The following is a 21050-nucleotide window of genomic DNA, read 5'->3' as shown; positions in this document are numbered from 1 at the left end:
AGAAATCAAATCATACAACTAAAGAGCAGGATGAGTTTATCTAACTTACACATCCCATCTTGAGGAGATCTTGTCTATTGGTGTTTCGTATTTTCCAAACTTAATATGTCAAATTATTTCTTGAACTAATTTTTTATAATTTACAAATTTTAGTCTTATATATTTTAAACAATACACTAAAAGATACTAAGTTTTATATATTTTTATAAGGGTATTGAAGCATCGCCCATTTTGAGTGAGTTCAGAGGATCCATCGCTGCTTTCTTTTTGTTACTACTAAAAAAGCGTATCTATTGCGAAGAGTAATAATCATTTTCCTCATCATAGTTGCTCGCATTAAATGATAAATGATTGACCACAATATCTGTTCATTTAATTATAAAGAAAGTTGTCACATTTTGTAAAGAAAAAAAAAAAATCAATTTCCTCAAGAGCCATCATCCCAAAATATATTTCTTTTACAAACTTTGAAATCTCTTGCAAACTCGTAACGTTGCACCGACCGACACACAGTCACACACGTACACACATGGAAATGTCTTTTGGAACAACGTTTTTAACAAAATAACTTGACCGTGAATTAATTTTAACTCTAACCTAGTTTGATAAGGTAAGTTCAACCAAGAAGCTTCGCACAAGAAAGAAAAATGAGTACTATATTGAAACATGACAAATAAATCATGCACCTTGTACCAGCTCCTCTAATTATTTGCAATGCTATTGGGTTGGATTTTTTTTGGATAAAAGAAGCAAAGAAGGAACTATTGGGTTGGATACTTGGATTTGGTATAATTTGGAAAAAGATGAAAAAGAAAATGACGAATGATATGTTTAGATTTTTGTTGGTTTGATATAAATATATTATTACATGTCAGCGCAATTAGAGGACATAATGCAATTAAATCAGATAATTATATTAACGCAATTAGAGGAGATTTAGTGATAACCCTAAAATCTAAACTATGAAAAATAAAGAAGAAAGACAAAATGGAGGAAATTTCTCAATTTTACCATGGAAACAATAAAACTTATACTAACTATCTACATAAGGAATGAAATGCGACTTTACACGTGACATCATCATTAAAACTATAATATCTTGGACAATAAAATCTAATAAAAGACTAGAATTATTAAATTAATATTAATAAAAGAGCAATATAATGAAACTAGATATTTCTAACCAAACTAAAAGAAGCCCATTAGATAATGCTTCTATCATGTAGTAATTAAAAAAATATTGTTGGGTATTCAAACATCTGGTTAAAAACTTCGACACCTATAAAGTGTATTTGGAAAAAAATTTGTTGGAAAAAACTTACGTATTTAATGTAATCTCAGAGCTATAGAAGATTAATCTCATATTATCATCTACGAATGCATCGGGAAAAAAAACAATTAAAAGAGATAACACCATAAAATAAAATCAAGGAGTAATATTAGCACAATTAAATAAAATTCCTTGATTTTCTTATTTGCAATATCAATAAGACTATATTTTTAGTATAATCACTTTGTCCAAATCATGTGAAGAGAAGTCAAATAAATAAGGTATGAAAGACACGTGTCAGCTCCTGATTAGTAAACCACACACAATTTACGATTCCACTGCATGCAATACAAACCCACCTCCATTGGCCCAACCAGAGTACAAAGTACTCCAAACAAGTCAAGCGTGTTATTATTTTTAAATCCCACTAACCTGCGCCAGCTACGCGCAATGCGCACCCTTGCATCTCGCACGTGAGAAACACGCGCGCAGTTTGCGTATCAAAGTCCAACTCCTTCTCTTTCACACACACACTGGTCCTTAAAACTGCGTTGACTGACACAAAATCTCAATTTCATAACTCCCCTTCTCTTTTTCTTCTCATTTTCTCCTTATTCCTATCGCCGCCGTCAAACTCGCCGGAAAACATCTCCGACCACCGTCTCTATTTATTTCTGATTCTGATTGATAATCATTTCCAGCTTCTTCTCTTGCTTTAAACGCGGAAGCAGAACCTTCTTCTGTTTGCCTATCGTGAAACTAGGGTTCCGTGAAAACCCTAGCCGCCATTTCTGTAACCGCTCCATGATTTCTGGTGGAATTGCTTGGTGCTATTCGGATTCACCTGGTTCAGATACGTAAACCGCATCTTGCTTGCTCTGTGTTTCTCTGGTTTTTTTTTTGTTTTGATTTCTGGATATGAAGAGATTGAGGTCAAGCGATGATTTGGATTCGTACGGTGGTGAGAAGAATGCATGCAAGGATTCGAATCTGAATCGGACCATCTCTTCTTCTTCCTCGCAGAGGAGCTTTTACTACAAGTCTGATGGTGTGCGGAAGGGTTTGTTGTCTTCCTCCTCGTCGTCTTCGTCGCGATATGATAGGGATCGGGCGGTGGAGGAGGATCGGGAGGGGTCGAGGATGGTTCGGAAGAGATCGGAGCATGATTTTGATGGTTTTGATCGGAGGAAGGGGTTCGATCGGTATAGGGATGGTGGTTATGGGAGCGGTGGTGGAGGTGGAAGTGGAAGTGGAGGAGGAGGAGGGGATAGGAGTTTGATTCACCGTTCGGAGAGTTTCTGTGGTCGGAGGGAGTTTCCCAAGGGGTTTCGGTCGGAGAGGGACCGGCCGAGAAGGGAGGGTAGCGTGTCGTCGTGGCGGAGGGGGTTGAAGGATTTTGATGAGAGCGGTGCGAGAGGGAGTGGGAGGGTTGGAGTGGCGGAGGAGAGAGCGGTGCGGTCGCCCAAGGGTTTGAGGGATGCTGTGAAGTCTCCAACGTGGTCGAGGGATTCTGAGAGTGAGCAATCTAAGAAGAGGTATTCTTCTTCTCCCAGAGGAGGAGGAGGAGGAGGGTTGAGAGATGGTGGTGCTGCAAAGTCAAAGTCAAAGTCACCCAGTTGGTCTAAGGATTCGGAGAGCGAGCAGTCCAAGAGTGTTGAGGTGAAGAAGACTGAGGAGGAGGTGAAGAAGACTGAGGAGGAGGTGCAGGTTCAGAGTGGAAACAGCAGTAGTGAAATGGAAGAGGGGGAGCTTGAACCTGAACCTGTACCACCCCAAACTGAACCTGTTCAACCCGAATCGGCTCCGGAAGATGCCACTGGAAGTGAAGTCCAGGATTCTGTACCAATGGAAACTGATGAGAAGCAAGTTCAGGAGAATGAATGCCACCCTAATGACAGAAACACTGGTATGGATGAAAGACAGGAGCTACCTAGTGAGGAAGAGGTAAAACCTAATGAGGGCATTGATTCTGAGGTGAAAAATGCAGAAAAAGGAGCTGATAAGCAGCCAGATATTCAGAATGATCCATCCAAGGAAATGCTTGTGACTGGGACTGAACTTGACAACGATGGTAATGAGGCTGAGAAGAAAGACGTGTGTTCGAATGCCGATGTTGCTCAGTGCAAGGAGGATGCAGGGAAGGGTTCAGAGACGGAGAAGATATTGGTTAATGAAGAGGAGCACAAGCAGGACAAGGGTGCAGATCTAGCAACCAGCACTGGTGTTGACAAACCTGAGTTAAATGATGAAGTCACAAAAGAAAATGAAGTTCCCAAGGAAGTGAACAGAGGAGTGGTGATGGAGAGTGTGACCAACAGCAATGCAAAGGATAAAGGCAAAAGCGTCTCCGCTGCACCTGCTGTTGATGCTCATTCTTTAGAAGATGGCTTGTGGATTGATAGAGGATCAAGAGATATCGCAACGTGTTCTGTTGATGTCATGGAAGGGCCAAGCACAAGAGGATTCGAGTTGTTTTCTAGGTCTCCTGTAAGAAAAGAGAAACCAGACCTGTCAGTTCTCAACAAGCAGAAGGATGACAGTCTTGCAATGGGGCAGCTTGATCTCACTCTTAGCTTGCCAAATGTTCTGCTACCTATAGGTGCTCCTGAGACAACAACACAAGGCCCTGGATCCCCCAGTCAAGCACGGAGCGTGCAGTCTTTGAGTAATACATTTTGCACTAACTCAGATGGTTTTACTGCATCAATGTCATTTTCAGGTTCCCAATCACTCTATCACAATCCAAGCTGTTCCCTAACGAAAAATAATTCAGTGGACTACGAACAATCTGTTGGCAGTCGCCCCTTATTTTCTCAAGGATTTTGGCAAGCCCAGGCTCAGAGTGATACCAAACAGAAAGAAGTTCCTCTTGGCCAGAGAGCTTCAGTGAATGGGAATGGCTCTTTTTACCAGCCTCAAGCATCATGGAGCGTTTTAGAGGGTCAAGTTGTGAAAGGTCAACATTTAATGGTTTTAGAAGGAAGCACAAAAATGAGTGGTGGAATTGATAGGCAATTGAGTTTTCATAAGCAGCTTACAGGACAGTCAAGGCGCCATGATGATGTTAGATCTCCTTCACAGAGTGTTGGGTCTCATGACATCGGATCAAATTATAGTTATGAGAAAAAGAGGGAGGTTAGGGACAGGGGTAGTGGTAGTCTGTATCGAACTACCAGCCTTAAGCAAAAAGAACAACTTTTGATAGGTGGAAGTGATTTTGTTGAGACAATCATTGCAAAAATAGTTTCTGAACCTGTACATGCTTTGTCTAGAAAGTTTCATGAGATGAACGGACAGTCCATAGCAGGTCTGAAAGAGGGTATTCGTGAAATCATGCTCAATACAGATAAACGTGGGCAAATACTTGCTTTTCAGAAAGTCTTGCAGAACAGGTCTGATATAACTTTGGATGACCTACTCAAGTGCCACCGAGTGCAACTTGAAATTTTGGTTGCTTTAAAAACAGGGTTAACCCAATTTCTTCAACTAGATGACAGCATTTCTTCTTCTGATTTAGCTCAAGTTTTTGTAAACCTGAGATGTAGAAATCTTTCATGTCGAAGTCAGTTGCCTGTGGATGAATGTGATTGTAAGGTTTGTGTGCAGAAGAATGGGTTTTGCAGGGAATGCATGTGTCTTGTGTGCTCTAAATTTGACAACGCATCAAATACATGTAGTTGGGTCGGGTGTGATGTTTGCCTTCATTGGTGCCATACTGATTGTGGATTACGAGAATCGTATATTAGAAATGGGCATAGTACTACTGGAACAAAAGGGATGACTGAGATGCAGTTTCATTGTATTGCTTGTGATCATCCTTCTGAGATGTTTGGCTTTGTCAAGGAGGTGTTTCAAAATTTCGCAAAAGATTGGTCTGCTGAAACTCTTTGCAAGGAGCTTGAATATGTGAAGAGAATTTTTGCTGCCAGCAAGGACATTAGAGGGAGACAATTGCATGAGATTGCAGATCAAATGCTGACAAGGCTGGTGATTAAGTCTAGCCTTCCTGAGGTTTTGAGGCACATCATGTCTTTCCTTTCTGGTAAGTAACAAATGCCATTAATGGTTTGGGCTTCTAGCCTTCTTTTACAGTTAGTAAAATGCTTGCATCAAGTATTCGTTTATGTAGACCGTAAATTAACTGGAATTTGCTGAGTGAATTGTTTTCTGCTAAGTTCATGTAAATGAATTAAATACATTGACATGGCTTTGGGCTTTAATTGTCAAGATACTTTTAGAGTCAGAGACCTGGAGTATTTGTTTCATGTCAGTCCTGTTTTTTCACATTTAGATAAGACATGCAAATTACACTCGTGTTTTTTTTCTTCATAATGTTGGATGGAGTTATTATTATTACTGGGAGTTATTCTTGCTGTCTGAATGGCATATATGAATAACTTCTTAATACAAGAGAAACAGAACTTATTAAGTTTGTTTATGCTATAGCAAAAATCTAAGTATGACCAATTTGTTTTGCTGTTGTAAATCATTCTGTAAGACCTGGTATTTTTTAGAGTTTATGGAAACCATTTGAATGTTCTATTTATTAGTCGTGTATTAGTGTTGAAGATAATATCCTGGAGAAATGTCACATTCTTATTGTTTACTTTTCCCTGTTTATCTTCTAAGGGGTTTGTTTTTTGAAAGCCATGAAAGGGTTGAAAGAGGGGAAATTAGCGGTGGTGTTTCCTCAATACTTCTGATATATGAAAAAAAATTAGGATATGCTGGATCCTGCTGAGATCCACATGTGGTTGATTCAGTTTGGCATTTATTGTCTTTGGATATATTGGCATGACATCACTAGTGTTTGTGAAAGCTAAATTGTATGGATGCTTATTTACATGCATTTTGGTTAATTGCAGATTCTGATTCTTCTAAATTAGCCATGACAACAAGCTTTTCTGGGAAGGAGCATGTTACAGAGAACAATGGGATAGCTGGGCCGAGCCAGGAAGTTTCGTGGCGGAAATCTATTTACGCAGAAAAGCCACCTCTTTTAGAAAGGCCTGCAAACATCCTTCCTAGCTTTGATCAGAATGATAAAAGGTCTCTGGCGCAAGAGTTCCAGATGAGTATCGTCCAAAAGGACTTCCAGTTTGATGAATTGGAGAGCATAGTGAAAATCAAACAGGCAGAGGCTAAAATGTTTCAGTCTCGCTCTGATGATGCTAGAAGAGAAGCTGAAGGGTTAAAACGCATTTCCCTTGCAAAGAGTGAGAAAATTGAAGAAGAGTACAACAACCGACTTGCCAAGTTGCGGTTGGTCGAGACTGATGAAATGCGTAAACAGAAAGTTGAAGAGCTCCAAGCATTAGAGAGGGCACACTTGGAGTATTTGCACATGAAAAATAGGATGGAATCAGACATTAAAGATCTGTTATCCAAAATGGAAGCTACTAAAATGAGCCTTGCCATGTGATCATATCCATTTATCTAGAGTAGTTCTTTCAGGTAAATGTAATATGTTGTCCTTTCCTGAAATTTGTAGGTTCTAATATTGTTGTGAGCTCTAGTGACACTTTAGTTCTTGATAGTTAGATGCATTTATCTGCTGTTAGTTGATACATTTTGCTTTCAAACTCTGCTAACCAATATCTTTAGAGTTCATCACAACAGTTACTAGTCTTATGAAAACAATATCAGTTGTGAATGCAATTTAATGCAGATCATTATTTAAACACACAAAAATCTCCATCCAAGTTTATCTGAGCCTTTCTTTATCTTCGCTTTCTGTTGGTTTGGTCTTTGAGTGATGAATTCTGATAGTTTCACAAGATTTTTCCACCGAAAACGTTCAGTATTTAGTTAATCTTTTAAAAATGTTCATTTCAATCATAATTCAAAAATCTTCCGGCCACTATTTTCTATCCTAGAGAACTGTTTCACAAGATTTTTCCACTGTTTTTTGTCGGTGGATAAATGACCCATATTTATACAAGCACGTAAGCATGTGGATTAATAGACTATTTTGTTTGAAAACATATTTTGAACTACCGTTAGAGAAATGAGGGAAATCTTGACTTTGCCAATGTAAATAGATAGAGTACCTCTTGATTTCTATGGCTACTATGAGAGGAAGAAAATAGACAAATAAATTAATAGGTATATATGATTGGGGTATGTTTGGGTACTTGTTACTGTGAGCGCTCACCGACGTTAGCAGTGAAAATTTAATGAACTTTTTATGGACTAAGATATAAGTGTTTTCACATTAATCAGCACCAAACACACACTTTATAATTTTCTGTCTGCTTTTGATGCCCTCCCAAAATATTAGATTGAGTTTTTGGAAAACTGAGCCGGCGAATCTTCCATATATTTTGTTGGACAATAGATCATGATTCCATAAATGAGGCAAGAAGCCAAATTAGTACATGCTTGGGTCTTGGGCTAAGTTCCAAAAAAAAATAAAAAAATTACTAAGTAAAAAAGACTCATAATTTTTTTAGCTAAGTAAAAAAAGCCCAAAATTAAAATAAGTAAAAACGCCCCAATTTTATAAAAGAAACATTTTTTTGCCAATCTTTTTAGATAAAAAGTCTAACTTTAAAATTTGTTTTAGTCATTTGGTGCTGGGCTGGTCCTGCCCGCAGTACACAAACACAAACTAGCTACTTCGGGTATGGTTGGACTTTGGGTAACAGTTGACGCAAGTGCTAGCGGATGTTAGCATATATTTTAAAGTAAAAAGTAGATGAAATTCATATTTCAAATTAAAAAGTAGATGAAACTCTTCTTCTGGATTAAAATGAATGTGCTTTTACGTTAAATTAATTTATATTTTTTTTTTGTCAATCATTAATTTGATATCTAAATATACCTTTGTGTGTTTGAATTATCTTTGTGCCACTTATCCTATCCAGCTAATTGCTTTCATAATATAAATGAATATTAGTGATAACGAACATTAAGCATATTGTTAAGAATCCAGTTATTGGCCGTGCATGAAAAAATGATTTATTAAAAGAGGCAAAATCCATTTCAGTTATCTTTACGCCTCGAAAGAGACTAATCTTAGTGCCAAATGGTACCTTGGTGGAAAAACTTGAGATAATGAAGTACATAATTAGCTTTTTTTTAGCTTTCAACGTTTTTTTTTGGGTAAGCAATGAATTATATAAAACACAAGGCACAAAGGGGTGCCAACCCTTAGACTACCCACAATGGTGTTGAAAGTGGGTAGTTGAAAGTTGAAATGGGGTTTTAATGGTGTTGAAAGCAATGTTTTAAAACTCGGCTCGGTCATCGACTCGGTCGAGGCATTGAGTCAACGAGTCACTGGTCGAACCAGTGAGTCATTGGGCGGATTGCTTGACTCGGTTAATATTAAAATAAAATAAAAAATGGAAATAATAGGTCAGATTGATTGATAACTTGGTATTTTTGTACCAAAAAAAAAATAACTTGGTATTTCAAATTTAAAAACATAAGCACGGAGTGTTTTAAGCAATACTAAACTTAAATTTCATTAATTGTTTCCTGTATTCATTTGTAAATATTTTAATAATATATTTCATTTTATTGTTTACGTATTATATTTGGTTATTCTATAAATATTTCTCATCCAGTAAGGTTAGCAAACTTCACTAGCAGCCTAGTGGTAAGACATTCCTTGTATAACATTCAGGTCCTGTGTTCAAGCCTTACTTGGAACACATTCTTTTTTAAAAAAACGTAAGGAAACAAATTATTGAGGGTGGCTCGCCGGTCCAACCGAGAACCGGCTGAGTCACCGGTTTTATGACCAAACCGGCCGAGTCACACCGGTTTGATCCGATTCTGTGCATGTCCGGTCCAACTACTCGCTTGAACCGGCCGCACCACCGAGTCCCGGTTGAACCGGTCGGACCGGCCGGTCCGAGCCGAGTTTTAAAACACTGGTTGAAAGTGGGTGTTGAAAGTTGGAAGAAGGAGAGAGGTGTTGAAAATTTTCAACATAGTTGAAACCTGCGTGTGGGACCCAGCGGAGAGAGAGGGGCTGCAGATCAACACGTGGCTCCGTTTGATTGGTCCGGGCGATTTTCGTTTATCCTAATCTTTCCAACTCAATTATTTCATTCAAAAAAAAATTTAAAAAATATAATTTTTTTATCAAAATTCATGATTTTTTTTCTCTATAAATAGAGACTTGGTTCGTTTGATTTGGAAAAAAAAAAAAACCAAGTTTTTCATCATCTTATTATCTTTCTACTATCCTCTTTCTATTAAATTATTAAGTGTTTTAATTTAATTTACGTTAAAAAAATATTACGTTAATTTAATTTAATTTAAATAAATAAAAAAACATTAAATTAAATTAAATCGGAAATATTTTATTTAATTTAATTTTTATCGAAAATTTTAATTTTATGAAATCATAAAAAGAAAAATATAAAATTAAATTAAAATATGAAATAAAAGTGGTAGGGTAGGGTGTTGAATGAAAAACCATTGGAGTGAGTAAAAGTTGAATGAAGTGTTGAACTGGAGAGAGAAGGTGATGTGGAGTGTTGGGAAGAGAAAAAGTGGAGTGTTAAAGGTGTTGAATGTTGAAACCATTGTGGGTAGTCTTACACAAACAAAAGAGAGAATACATGGGAAAGGAGAGAGATAATAAAACAAAAGGAACATGGGAGTGCACCTTGCACTTTAGATACAGTGAGAAACATTCAAAGGACTAGAGGTCTTTATTGGTATATGAAACTCTTCCAGTAAGGGTGAGGTTACGTGTCTACTATAAAAAAAAATGCTAAATTACATCTCTTTTTTACATTTTCTTAATCATTTTCAATTTCTTGTCATTTTTATCATTTCAAAAAAATTTAAAAATAATAAAAAATAAAGATGAAATTTAAAATTGAACTTAAAAGAAAAGAATTGATATTAAAAAAATTTGGATAAAACTAGGTGGTGATAGAACACCTCATTTGATTAGTATGAAAAGGTAAAACAAATTCACAAGCAGTCGATTTAGGCCATACAATCGACCATATAAAAACAAATAACATTCGATAATCTAAAACCCATCATGAATCAAAAGTATGAGATAATTAACTAAGTCGAAAGGAATTTTGAAGCTTGAGCTAATATAATAGTAAAACACTAGATGCAATAAGGTACTATTTGACGCAATTTTTTTCTAAGGGATTAATCTTAAGTATCGCCATGAAACCCTTAGTTTAAAAAAAGAAGAAGGTATATATATACATAATTCATGTGATGAGGCATCAATATGTATAGCAAACAATATTAACATTTAATGTTAGCTGCTTCGTACTGTGAATATATTTATTTTAAGCATGCTTCTGATAACTTGAGGCTTAACATATACACGAGACATTACCTGCATCTAAAGCTAGGCTTAAAAGATCATGAATACATATCTGAAAGCAAACGTGTTTCAGAAGAAGAACAGACAAAGTAATTAGATTTAATTAAGGGAATTCTCATTTTGGAACAATATAGAAACACAATCAAATTAATGACTTAAAGTGAGATTCTTATTGAGCTTATGATATGCTCAAATCTATCAAAGAAAATACAAACCAGTTTTAGATGCTAGTGTGCTACCCTAGGAATAGATGAAAAATCCTTTACAAAATTGCTCTATTGGGTTGATTACTTTCAGAAATAAATGAAAAAAATGAGATATCATAGCATCTTTTTATACTCCTATCTTGTTTCCTCCCCTAATTCTGTTTTTCTTGGATGGTTTCAATGTTCCTAAGCGGTTTTCCCATATATAAACTGAGAGAAGAAAGAACATGCCATGTCGCTTTCATGGAAGGATCATAACGTGCCATGCATTTGGGTCCACTCAAATGGTAGGAATTAATTAAACAATGATAATAACTAAATTGAGGCTTCCCAAATGCTGGATCTTAAATTATGTATATATTTTAGTTTGAACATGCATGGCATGATTGAGGAGGCTCCTTAGATCCTTTTTACATGGAAGATTTAGAGCAGGGAGAAGTATAAGCTGCATGATAGTGTGCTTCTTTTATCTGTTTAGATACTTGTAAGAAAGTAAGAAAATAGAAAAATATAACACATTTTGATACGTTTTTTTCTGAATAAAAATGTATAGGATGTGTTATTTTATGTTTTTATACTTTTTGAAAGATATCCAATTAGGCTCCAACCATATTAAATTTTTTGGGTCCATAAGCACATGCACTTTTTTCTTCATTTTTAATCCCCTACCGAACTCTCCATCTACTGAAAATTTGCTGCATCCAATTTTCACAAGTTTCATACCATCGATGCTTGAGGTTTATTACTCACCAAAACTAAGGATACAAATTAAAGTTGCCACTTGCCAGCTGAATATAGGCAGCAACAGTCAAATTTGTTGCAGGGGTGCAGAACAATTAGTTGATTGTTTATTAGTTACTGGATTGCATTTTCACAAAAGGACAAAAAAAAAAATTAAGTCCATAAAAGCTAAATTCAAATGTAATAAGTAGTAATAACCAATTAGTGTGTAATATTGAATGATTGTGTAAAAAAAATTACACTGTCAGTACATAGAAATTAATCTCATTAACTATAGAAGAGTTCAACAGTTGATGCAAATAATATTAAAACTTATTTAATGTAGTTTCTAGTAATTAGAAATTAATCTCATTAACTATAGAAGAGTTCAATAGTTAATGCAAATAATATTAAAACTTATTTAATGTAATTTCTAGTAATTAAACTCCAAAGAATTCATACCCAAACAGACATATTGCTAGCTCCAATAGAAACAAACTGTTAGAAACATAGCAACTATGTGGTAAAAACATGTGAATTATTTTAAAATTTGGATTTACTGCAGTTGAATAACCTATAAGTTCACGTCGTCAATAAATCTTAGTTTATTGGAGAAATACATAGCCCATTAAATTTCACAATCATACATTCACTATCTCAAAACCTTAAACTATTAATAAATGAGATTGTCTAAATAATTCATGTGAGTTATTAACCCACAATTCAATGAACCAATAGGATTTTACGCAAAATTAAGTTTATGTTATTTCAAGGAATTTACCTCATAAATGATATGAGAAAAGAGAAAAAAGGCAATTGGTGGAAAACATTAACACTAGGAGGTGTGAAGTGTGAACTGTGAAGAAGTAGAAACTAGTCATAAATCTTAAGTATATCTTTGGTAAATACAATTAATAAGGAAGGTGGTCCAAACAAGAGTCATGTGACCACCTAGACAACAACATGAGATTTGAAACTACAGGGGACACGAAACTACCTTCATCAGTTCCTAACTGATATATAATATTATATATAGTTTCAAATTTGAGCATAGATGAACTACACATGAGATTGTTCTAACTTAAATTTGTGAATACAATTATATTAAATATTTATAGAGAGAATTTTGTCGTCTATATCCTACCCAACTTGAACAAAATTAATGAAGGATACATGTGGTTTAAAAAAAATAAAATAGAGGTAAGAGCATCTCCGATCCAATGCTAGTTCTTATTTCTTAGTTCTTAGCACTATTCATGTGGGTCCGTATTGCCACATGTGTTTAAGCAACTCTCAAGCAATTTTGCTCCAACCATGAGTTCTTAGTTCTTACTACTATTCATTTAGTCTCACCAACTACATTATTTATACTTTTTATTTTCATAAAGTAAAACTCTTAAACTAATAAAGTAATTTGGATGAGAGAGAAATAATTAATATTTTAAGCTAAAAACTCAAAAAGTAAAACTCCTGATATAAGAACTGAGTTCTTATTTTTAAGAACTAAGGAGTCCATGTCAGCACCTCCAATGGTAAAATTCTTAGTTCTTAATTCATAACTCTAAAATAAGAACTAAGAACCTTGCATTGGAAATACTCTAAGAGAGTTACAACCTAACACATAATAAATATATCAAAGACTTTGAAAATTGCAACCAACTTTTTCTTTTTCAGCATCCTGTTTGGTTCATGAATCTGATCAAACTGACAAAATCGACTAGTTTTTCTATTTGTAAAAAACATTAACTCTTTGATGAATTGAAAGATGTATTCATTTTTTATTGCATGTTAACTATAAAATTTCTCGGCCATACCACATAAATTAATGCTTTCACACAAACACAAGTTTGAATCTGGAAACTTCCCACCTCTTAAAAGAGCTTAAGGAGTAGTATTATCAAGAAAAACCGTTGTAGTAAAAGTCAATTTGATTCATTTTCAAAATCTTGGTAACTGAATACAAACTCATCTTATATTCAGGATTAAAGTAATACTAAATTACAGAGTGCATCACTAGAGTGAGCATTTACAATAGCTTGTAGGAGAAAATTTGAAAACAACAAATTGAAATTTAACAGCAATAAACTAATATAGTAGTAGAATCAATCTAATATATTAAGTATTAGATGTAGCAAGTTGATATGTACCAAAAAAAAAGATATTGCAAGTTGATTCCATGTTACCTTTTAGAAATGTAGATGTTGGGGGTACTTTATAAGTTGATTTTGTTCATATTATACCGTAACTGTTTATAACAGAGTAAACCCCGTACATATCTCAGTACAATTTGTGATTATCATAGGAAAAACCAAGTTTGGAGGCCTAGATTCCCTCAAATGCAAGTGGCATACATGAAGCCATGAAATGCGGAGAAAAGTTCGGTTTGATCATTAAAGTCAAAACTTGAACACAAATCAAGTGTTCCTCTTCTTTCATGTTGCACTTTTTCCACTATAAAATGGAGTGAACCTCCCTTCATTGTACTTGCAAACTAAAACCATTCACCCTCTTTCTTTTCTTTGTGAAAATGGCTGTAACATTCATGTCTACACTTCTTCTTGCTTTGCTGTTTGCTGCTGCAGGTTTTGCTTTTGCTCAACCCAGGGTTGCTGAAGGTAATCCTCTCCTCTCATAACATAACCATTCATATAGATAAATCAATGTGTGGTGCTTTTGCAGTTTAGATGAGTTAAAGATAGACCCAATATTAACATGACATTTAGGATCTGATGTGTTCTTCACCATACACTCTCATTCCAGTTTCAAAGGTGTATAATGTCTAAAGTATTAGGCTATGCCTATGTTTGAACATCTCACCAGTGCAAACGGTTGTTAACACATAGTTCAAGAAAAAAAAAGTGAACATTACTCTTTCGTGGAAATGGATGAAACATGGTTCATGTTGTATTCAACTAGTATTCAAATACGAACTTAAACTCAACCTGGTGTAGTTATGGAGTGATCGTTATAACCTGATATCCTTGTTGAAGTGGTTTCTTCTACATTATTTGTGGCTAACCTTATATTCTGATCCATTGTGTTGTTTATGCTTCTTTTTCTTGTTTATTATGACAGTTTACCTCCAAAATGGCAATTTTGAGGAGAAGCCAGACCCTAGAAACGTCAAGAAAACAAGACTCATTGGGAAATATGCCCTGCCTAAATGGGAGATCAATGGACTGGTTGAGTACATCACTGGGGGACCCCAGCCTGGGGGCATGTACTTCCCAGTTTCTCATGGAACATATGCTGTGAGGCTTGGAAATGAAGCCTCAATCTCCCAAACCATCAAGGTCAAACCTGGTCAGTGGTATGCTCTGATAATAGGAGCCTCAAGGACTTGTGCTCAAGATGAAGTTTTGAGGATCTCGGTGCCTTGGCAGACAGGAGATATTCCTTTGCAGACACTTTATAGCCTCAATGGTGATGTTATTGCTTGGGGATTCAAGGCCTCTTCTTCTGTTATCAAAGTGACCTTCCACAATCCTGGAGTTCAAGAAGACCCTACTTGTGGTCCACTCTTGGATGCAGTTGCTATCAGAGAGTTTTACCGTCCTATGGCTACAAGAGGTAATGTAACAATTCCACATGCTTATTTGTCCTATGCTAATACTAGTTCTTTTAGGGGAAAATCTTGCTTTTATGTTTTGAGACCCACTTTGCGCGAAAAGTCTTTGGTCTTAGGTGGTGCTGTTTCTGTTCTTGACTGTTGCTGTTCTTACTGTTGTTTCAAAACACTTGAAAGTAATAAGAATCCACTAATTAAAATATTTATTAGATTCTGCTCACTTATCACCTTGCTGTTTCAACTTTGAACACACAACTTTATCATGTGAAATTTTGTCTCAACAAGAGAGAAGATAGCTAATGCTTTTTTCACACCTGAAAAGGCTATCTCACTTGTGTTCCACTCATGAGGTCAGTACATTTGCTGATTCACTCAAATAAAAAAGGCCAAAAAAAGTGAAAATCAAGTGAAAAGAGGTATGGTTAATAGAGTGTGGAAAGTGGAAACTGTTGGGTACCAGGGTAGCGAGATAAATATTACGGAACTAAAATAAGAGATGAGAGAGTAGGAAATTGACACACAATATTTACGTGGAAAACCCTCAACAAATAAGGGAAAAATCACGGGCACCGGTAGAAAAGATTTTCACTAAGTGGAAGAAGTTACAACACCTCTCTCTAATACAAGAAGAAAACAAATTAACTCTCTCTTATAATAGGAGAACACACACTAGGAGAACCTCGCAGGAAAATACAATATATCTCTCTATTTTTTTTTTCTCTCTAGCTAAGCAAGTTTTGTTGCTATGAATGGAGATTTTGGGATGATTTGAGAGTGGTGGGATTGCCTCTATTTATAGCAATCCTCACCGTTTCCTGCACACGCTGCACCTTCCATTTTTCAACACCGCGTGCATGATTTAAGGAGGCTTGTTGCACCTGTTTGAAAATTTTGCCACACATGTGGCTTTACTTTCAAACCCACCGAAAACTTTGTTGACAATCTCCCACTTAAAGCCACATTTGTGGATTTTCAAACTTTTCTCTACCTTGCCAGTTTCATGCTGCTCACGTTTCTAATAGGCCATAGGAGGACCTACACCATATAAACTTATCAGAATTAATCGGCTTTGTCATCACATCTGCTAGGTTGTCTTTGGTGTGAATTTTCTGCATATCCACACTTCCTTCTTCTACCACCTCTCTGACAAAATGGTACTGAACTCCTATGTGCTTTGTCCTGGAATGAAAGGCTGGATTCCTTGCAATGTGCAAGGCACTCTGACTGTCACAATACACAGTAATCTTCTGTTGCTTGTGCCCGAGTTCTTCCAATAACCTTTGAGTCTAAATTGCTTCCTTGCATGCTTGGGTAGCGGCCATGTATTCAGCTTCTGTAGTAGACAAAGCTACAACAGTCTGTAATTTGGATAACCAGCTTACCGCTCCTCCTGCAAGTGTGAACACATAGCCAGTAGTAGATTTTCTCTTATCAAGATCGCCTGTAAAGTCTGAATCGACATAGCCTCTGATAGTGAATTCTGATCCCCCAAAACATAACGCAGCACCTGAGGTTCCTCTGATGTATCTCAGGATCCTCTTCACAGCATTCCAATGCTCTTTGCCTGGATCTGCCATAAACCGACTGACCGTACCAACTGCTTGAGCAATATCTGGTCTAGTGCAAATCATAGCATACATAAGGCTTCCCACCGCTGATGCATACGGTACTCGAGACATCTCCATCCTCTCTGCTTCACTGCTAGGAATCATACTTGAGGATAATTTGTAATTAACAGGAAGTGGGGTTGAGATTGGGTTACAGTCTTGCATGTTGAAGCGCCGCAAGACTTTCTGAAGATAATTCTTTTGAGAAAGCCAAATCTTCCTGTCTTTTCTGTCCCGGTGAATTTGCATCCCTAAAATCTTGTTTGCGGGTCCCAAGTCCTTCATATCAAACTCCCTAGCTAACTGTGCCTTCAATTCTTGGACTCGATCTTTGTTGGGGCCTACCACCAACATGTCATCCACATACAACAACAAAATGATGAAATCACCATCATCAAACCTTTTGTAGTATGTACAATGATCTGAACTTAGTCTGTTGTATCCAAGGCTCATGATGAAGGAATCAAATCTCTTGTACCAACACCTTGGCGCCTGCTTTAAACCGTACAGAGATTTGGTCAACCTGCAAACCAAGTTTTCTCTTTCTTTTTCTTCAAAGCCTTCTGGTTAGAGCATATATATTTCTTCTTCAAGCTCCCCATGAAGAAAGGCAGTTTTCACATCTAACTGCTCAAGATGTAGTTCAAATGCGGCACACATTGCCAAGACTATTCTGATAGTAGTAAGTCTTACCACCGGAGAGAATATCTCATTGAAATCAATGCCTTCTTTCTGAGCATATCCTTTGACCACCAGTCTTGCACGATATCGTTCCACTTGATCGTTGCCATCTCGTTTAATTTTGAACACCCATTTGTTGCCAATGGCTTTCCGACCTTTAGGAAGTTCAACAAGTTCCCAAGTATTATTTCTATGTAAGGCTTCAATCTCCTCCTGCATTGCTGCCATCCATAGAGAAGCATCTGAACCATTTAACGCCTCCTGAAAGGTTGATGGTTCTCCATCTTCTGATAGAAGACAATATGCATCATGACTTGCCATCACATATTCTGAGTGCCATGATGGTTTTCTTATCTGACGTGTTGTTCGTCTGGGTTCTGCATCATTGACCTCATTTGGTTCTTGTTCTTCGTGCTCTGGCTCTGCTTCAGAATTCTCTTCTCCTGACTTTTCCTCTATCTCCACTGTAGCAGTCTCCTTCGTAGTGCCGTCATTTTTCTGCTCCTTTTGAACTTCATCTTCTACAAAAATTACATCTCTGCTGACAAAAATCTTGCGGGCAGTGGGATCCCACAGACGATACCCCTTTACATTGTCAGCATAACCCAAGAATGTGCATCTTCTGGATTTTAGATCCAGCTTTGTTCTTTCTTGGGAGTTGTACATCACGTACACAGGACATCCAAACACACGTAGAGAAGAATAATCACCTGGTTTTCCCTTCCACATCTCCATCGGTGTCTTTAAACCAATCGCAGTTGATGGCGATCGATTTATCACATAACAGGCAGTTTTGGCAGCTTCTGCCCATAAAGACTTAGCTAGCCCTGCTGTTATCAGCATGGCTCTTGTCCTCTCCAGGAGAGTTCTATTCATCCGCTCTGCTACGCCATTCTGCTGGGGTGTATGAGCAACTGTAAATTGCCTCGTAATACCCTCCTGCTTGCAGAATGCCAGGAAATCACCATCTGTATATTCTCCTCCATTATCTGTCCTCAAGCACTTAATTCTTTTCCCAGTTTCAAGTTCTACTTGTGCTTTGAACTCCTTGAATACTGAATACACACCTGACTTCTTCTTGATCGGGTACACCCACAGTCTCCTGGAGTAATCATCAATGAATGATACAAAATATTTGGCTCCTCCTATGGACACTTCCGGTGACTCCCACACATCAGAATGAATCAAGTCCAGTATGTGTTTGCTTCTAGCAGTTGACTTAGCAAACTTTAGTCTATGCTGCTTACTTATCACACAATGCTCACAGAAAGGTAAACTTACTGACTTGAGCCCAGGGATGAGATTACGTTCTGCAAGAACTTTCAAGCCTCGTTCCGACATATGGCCTAATCTGCGGTGCCACATCATCGTTGTTTCTTCTTGGCTTCCAACTGCAACTGATGCGTCTGCCATTTGCCACGTATCTCCCAAAAGCATGTATAGATTTGCAGCGACCTTCTTTGCTTTCATTACTACTAGCGAACCTTTCACCACTTTCAAGATCCCACCTTGAATATCGTACTTGTATCCGAGGTCATCTAGTTGCCCAACAGACAACAAATTCTTTGCTAACCCTTTCACATGTCGTACCTCTTGAAGTGTGCGAATGGTACCATCATACATTTTTATTTTGACAGTACCAATTCCAACAATTTCCAAGGCATGATCGTTTCCCATGAACACGTTTCCTTCTGAGACAGGCTCATAAGTGCAAAACCAATCTCGTCGTGGGGTCATGTGCCATGTTGCTCCTGAATCTACTATCCAAACATCAGTGAGACGATTTTTTGCCTTTGGTACTAACTGCTGCTTCGCTGTATAGGACTTCTCCATCATCAGAGGTACTAGCAACACATCCTTGAGATGTACTTGCTTCAGAAGATTTTTCACCACTCTTCTTGTTGGACCAACAATCTTTCTTCAAGTGCCCTCTCTTGCCACAATTGTAGCATTTGAGATTTGTCTTTCTTCGAGATGTTGATCTACCATGGTTCTGACTCCCACTAGGGCCACGCTCCGTTGATCTGCCTCTCGTCACCGTCAAAGCTTCCATTTGTTTTGAGCTCTCCTGACGATCTTCCTTATTTTTTCGCCTGGATTCTTCTTCAAGAATAGCTCCGGCAACATCATTAAAGGATAGACGGTCAACAATATTATTGTTTGTAATATTGATGACGAGTTGATCATATGAATCTGGTAAACTCTGAAGAAGAACCTCTGCACGTTCATTTTATTCATTTTATTCTCATTGGTCCTTTTGATATGCAATTCACATTTCTAGTGATTTCCTAAATTCATCCTTTCCAAGACAATAAGTGACATTTTTAATCGCATGTTTGTATCGACTTCTCTTTTCTCAAAATCCACTTTGACACCGAGAAGCTACTCACATAAGTTTATCTCCAAAATTGATTTTGGCTTCAGAATATATTTTAGAAAGATTTCGAAACATGCATTAAGTATGAAGCTTACTAATGGAGCTTATTATATTATATATGAAGCTTACTAATCTCTTATTATTTTTTATTTTGGAGGTTGTGGTTTGCTTATTTGAATATTTCTGCTAAAGACTATAATGTGGTTTCTTGCAGCTAATTTGGTGAAAAATCCTGGCTTTGAGGAGGGTCCATTCCCTATTTTCAACTCCACAAATGGTGTTCTTCTCCCTCCTAGGCAAAATGATCTTGTGTCTCCCCTCCCTGGTTGGATCATTGAATCCCTCAAAGCAGTGAAGTTCATTGACTCCAAGCATTTCAATGTCCCATTTGGAAATGGAGCAATCGAGCTTGTTGCAGGCAGGGAAAGTGCCATTGCACAAATCCTCAGAACAGTCCCCAACAAAGTCTACAACATGAGATTCACAATTGGAGACGCCAGAAATGGCTGTCATGGATCAATGATGGTTGAAGCATTTGCTGCAAGAGATACCCTCAAAGTTCCCTTCAAATCTGAAGGAAAGGGCAAGTTCAAAACTGCAAGTTTCAGGTTCAAAGCAATTGAAAGCAGAACCAGAATCACATTCTACAGTGCTTTCTACCATACAAGGGTTCATGACTATGGATCTCTTTGTGGACCTGTTCTGGATCAAGTTATAGTGTCCCCTGTTGCCTAAACACTAGTTCTGGGATACCTAGCAATTGAGATATTTGCACTATATAGTTTGCATGAAGATGTATAATACTCTTCTCTTCTATTAAAAAATATGTTTGGATCAGTTTCCTCTCCTCAGAATCAATTATGAGACTTACAGAAGTTTCTCCACAAAATTGATTCTGACTTTAGAATCAACTGTAGAAGGATTTCTCATCATGCACTCAGTGTTCTGACTGAATTTATCTTTTCATTTTCTTCTGGTATACATGTGGCCACCAATTTATATATATGTTCATCACAAACTTCGATAAGATGATATTTGAGTTTGGACTTGCTCAAAGAGGATGCTTGCATGTGACCAATTACATAGCAAATTTCTTTTGACTTCTTGCTTTCGTAACATAAACAGAACAGCTAACATTAACATGGGAACAGCAATAGTATCTGCATGTGAGGAGGCATCAATAGCATAACATTAACATTTAATGCTAGTACAGTGAACATTTTTAATTTAAGCATAAAACTTAAGGCTTAAGCCAAGGCATTGCCTGCATCATACAGGTTCTAGTACGGAAGGGTACTAAACGCATAC

The 21050-nt window shown here is 37.0% G+C and overlaps 2 protein-coding genes across 2 annotated transcripts; both read left to right on the top strand.

The window, feature by feature from the left end:
* The first annotated feature begins 1822 nt into the window (after window positions 1-1822).
* On the top strand, window positions 1823-6837 carry LOC130747916 (protein OBERON 4). The gene is made up of 2 exons (XM_057600974.1): window positions 1823-5312; window positions 6136-6837. The coding sequence occupies exons 1-2, from the start codon at window positions 2189-2191 to the stop codon at window positions 6690-6692; spliced, it is 3681 nt and encodes a 1226-aa protein (XP_057456957.1). The 5' UTR covers window positions 1823-2188; the 3' UTR covers window positions 6693-6837.
* A 6862-nt stretch (window positions 6838-13699) lies between these two features.
* On the top strand, window positions 13700-20842 carry LOC130747914 (protein DUF642 L-GALACTONO-1,4-LACTONE-RESPONSIVE GENE 2-like). The gene is made up of 3 exons (XM_057600973.1): window positions 13700-14124; window positions 14585-15079; window positions 19957-20842. The coding sequence occupies exons 1-3, from the start codon at window positions 14037-14039 to the stop codon at window positions 20475-20477; spliced, it is 1104 nt and encodes a 367-aa protein (XP_057456956.1). The 5' UTR covers window positions 13700-14036; the 3' UTR covers window positions 20478-20842.
* The last annotated feature ends 208 nt before the right edge of the window (window positions 20843-21050 follow it).

The sequence above is a fragment of the Lotus japonicus genome, chromosome 3 (assembly GCF_012489685.1).
Source record: "Lotus japonicus ecotype B-129 chromosome 3, LjGifu_v1.2".
Classification (NCBI taxonomy): Eukaryota; Viridiplantae; Streptophyta; class Magnoliopsida; order Fabales; family Fabaceae; genus Lotus; species Lotus japonicus.
This window is presented reverse-complemented; position numbering and strand designations above follow the sequence as displayed.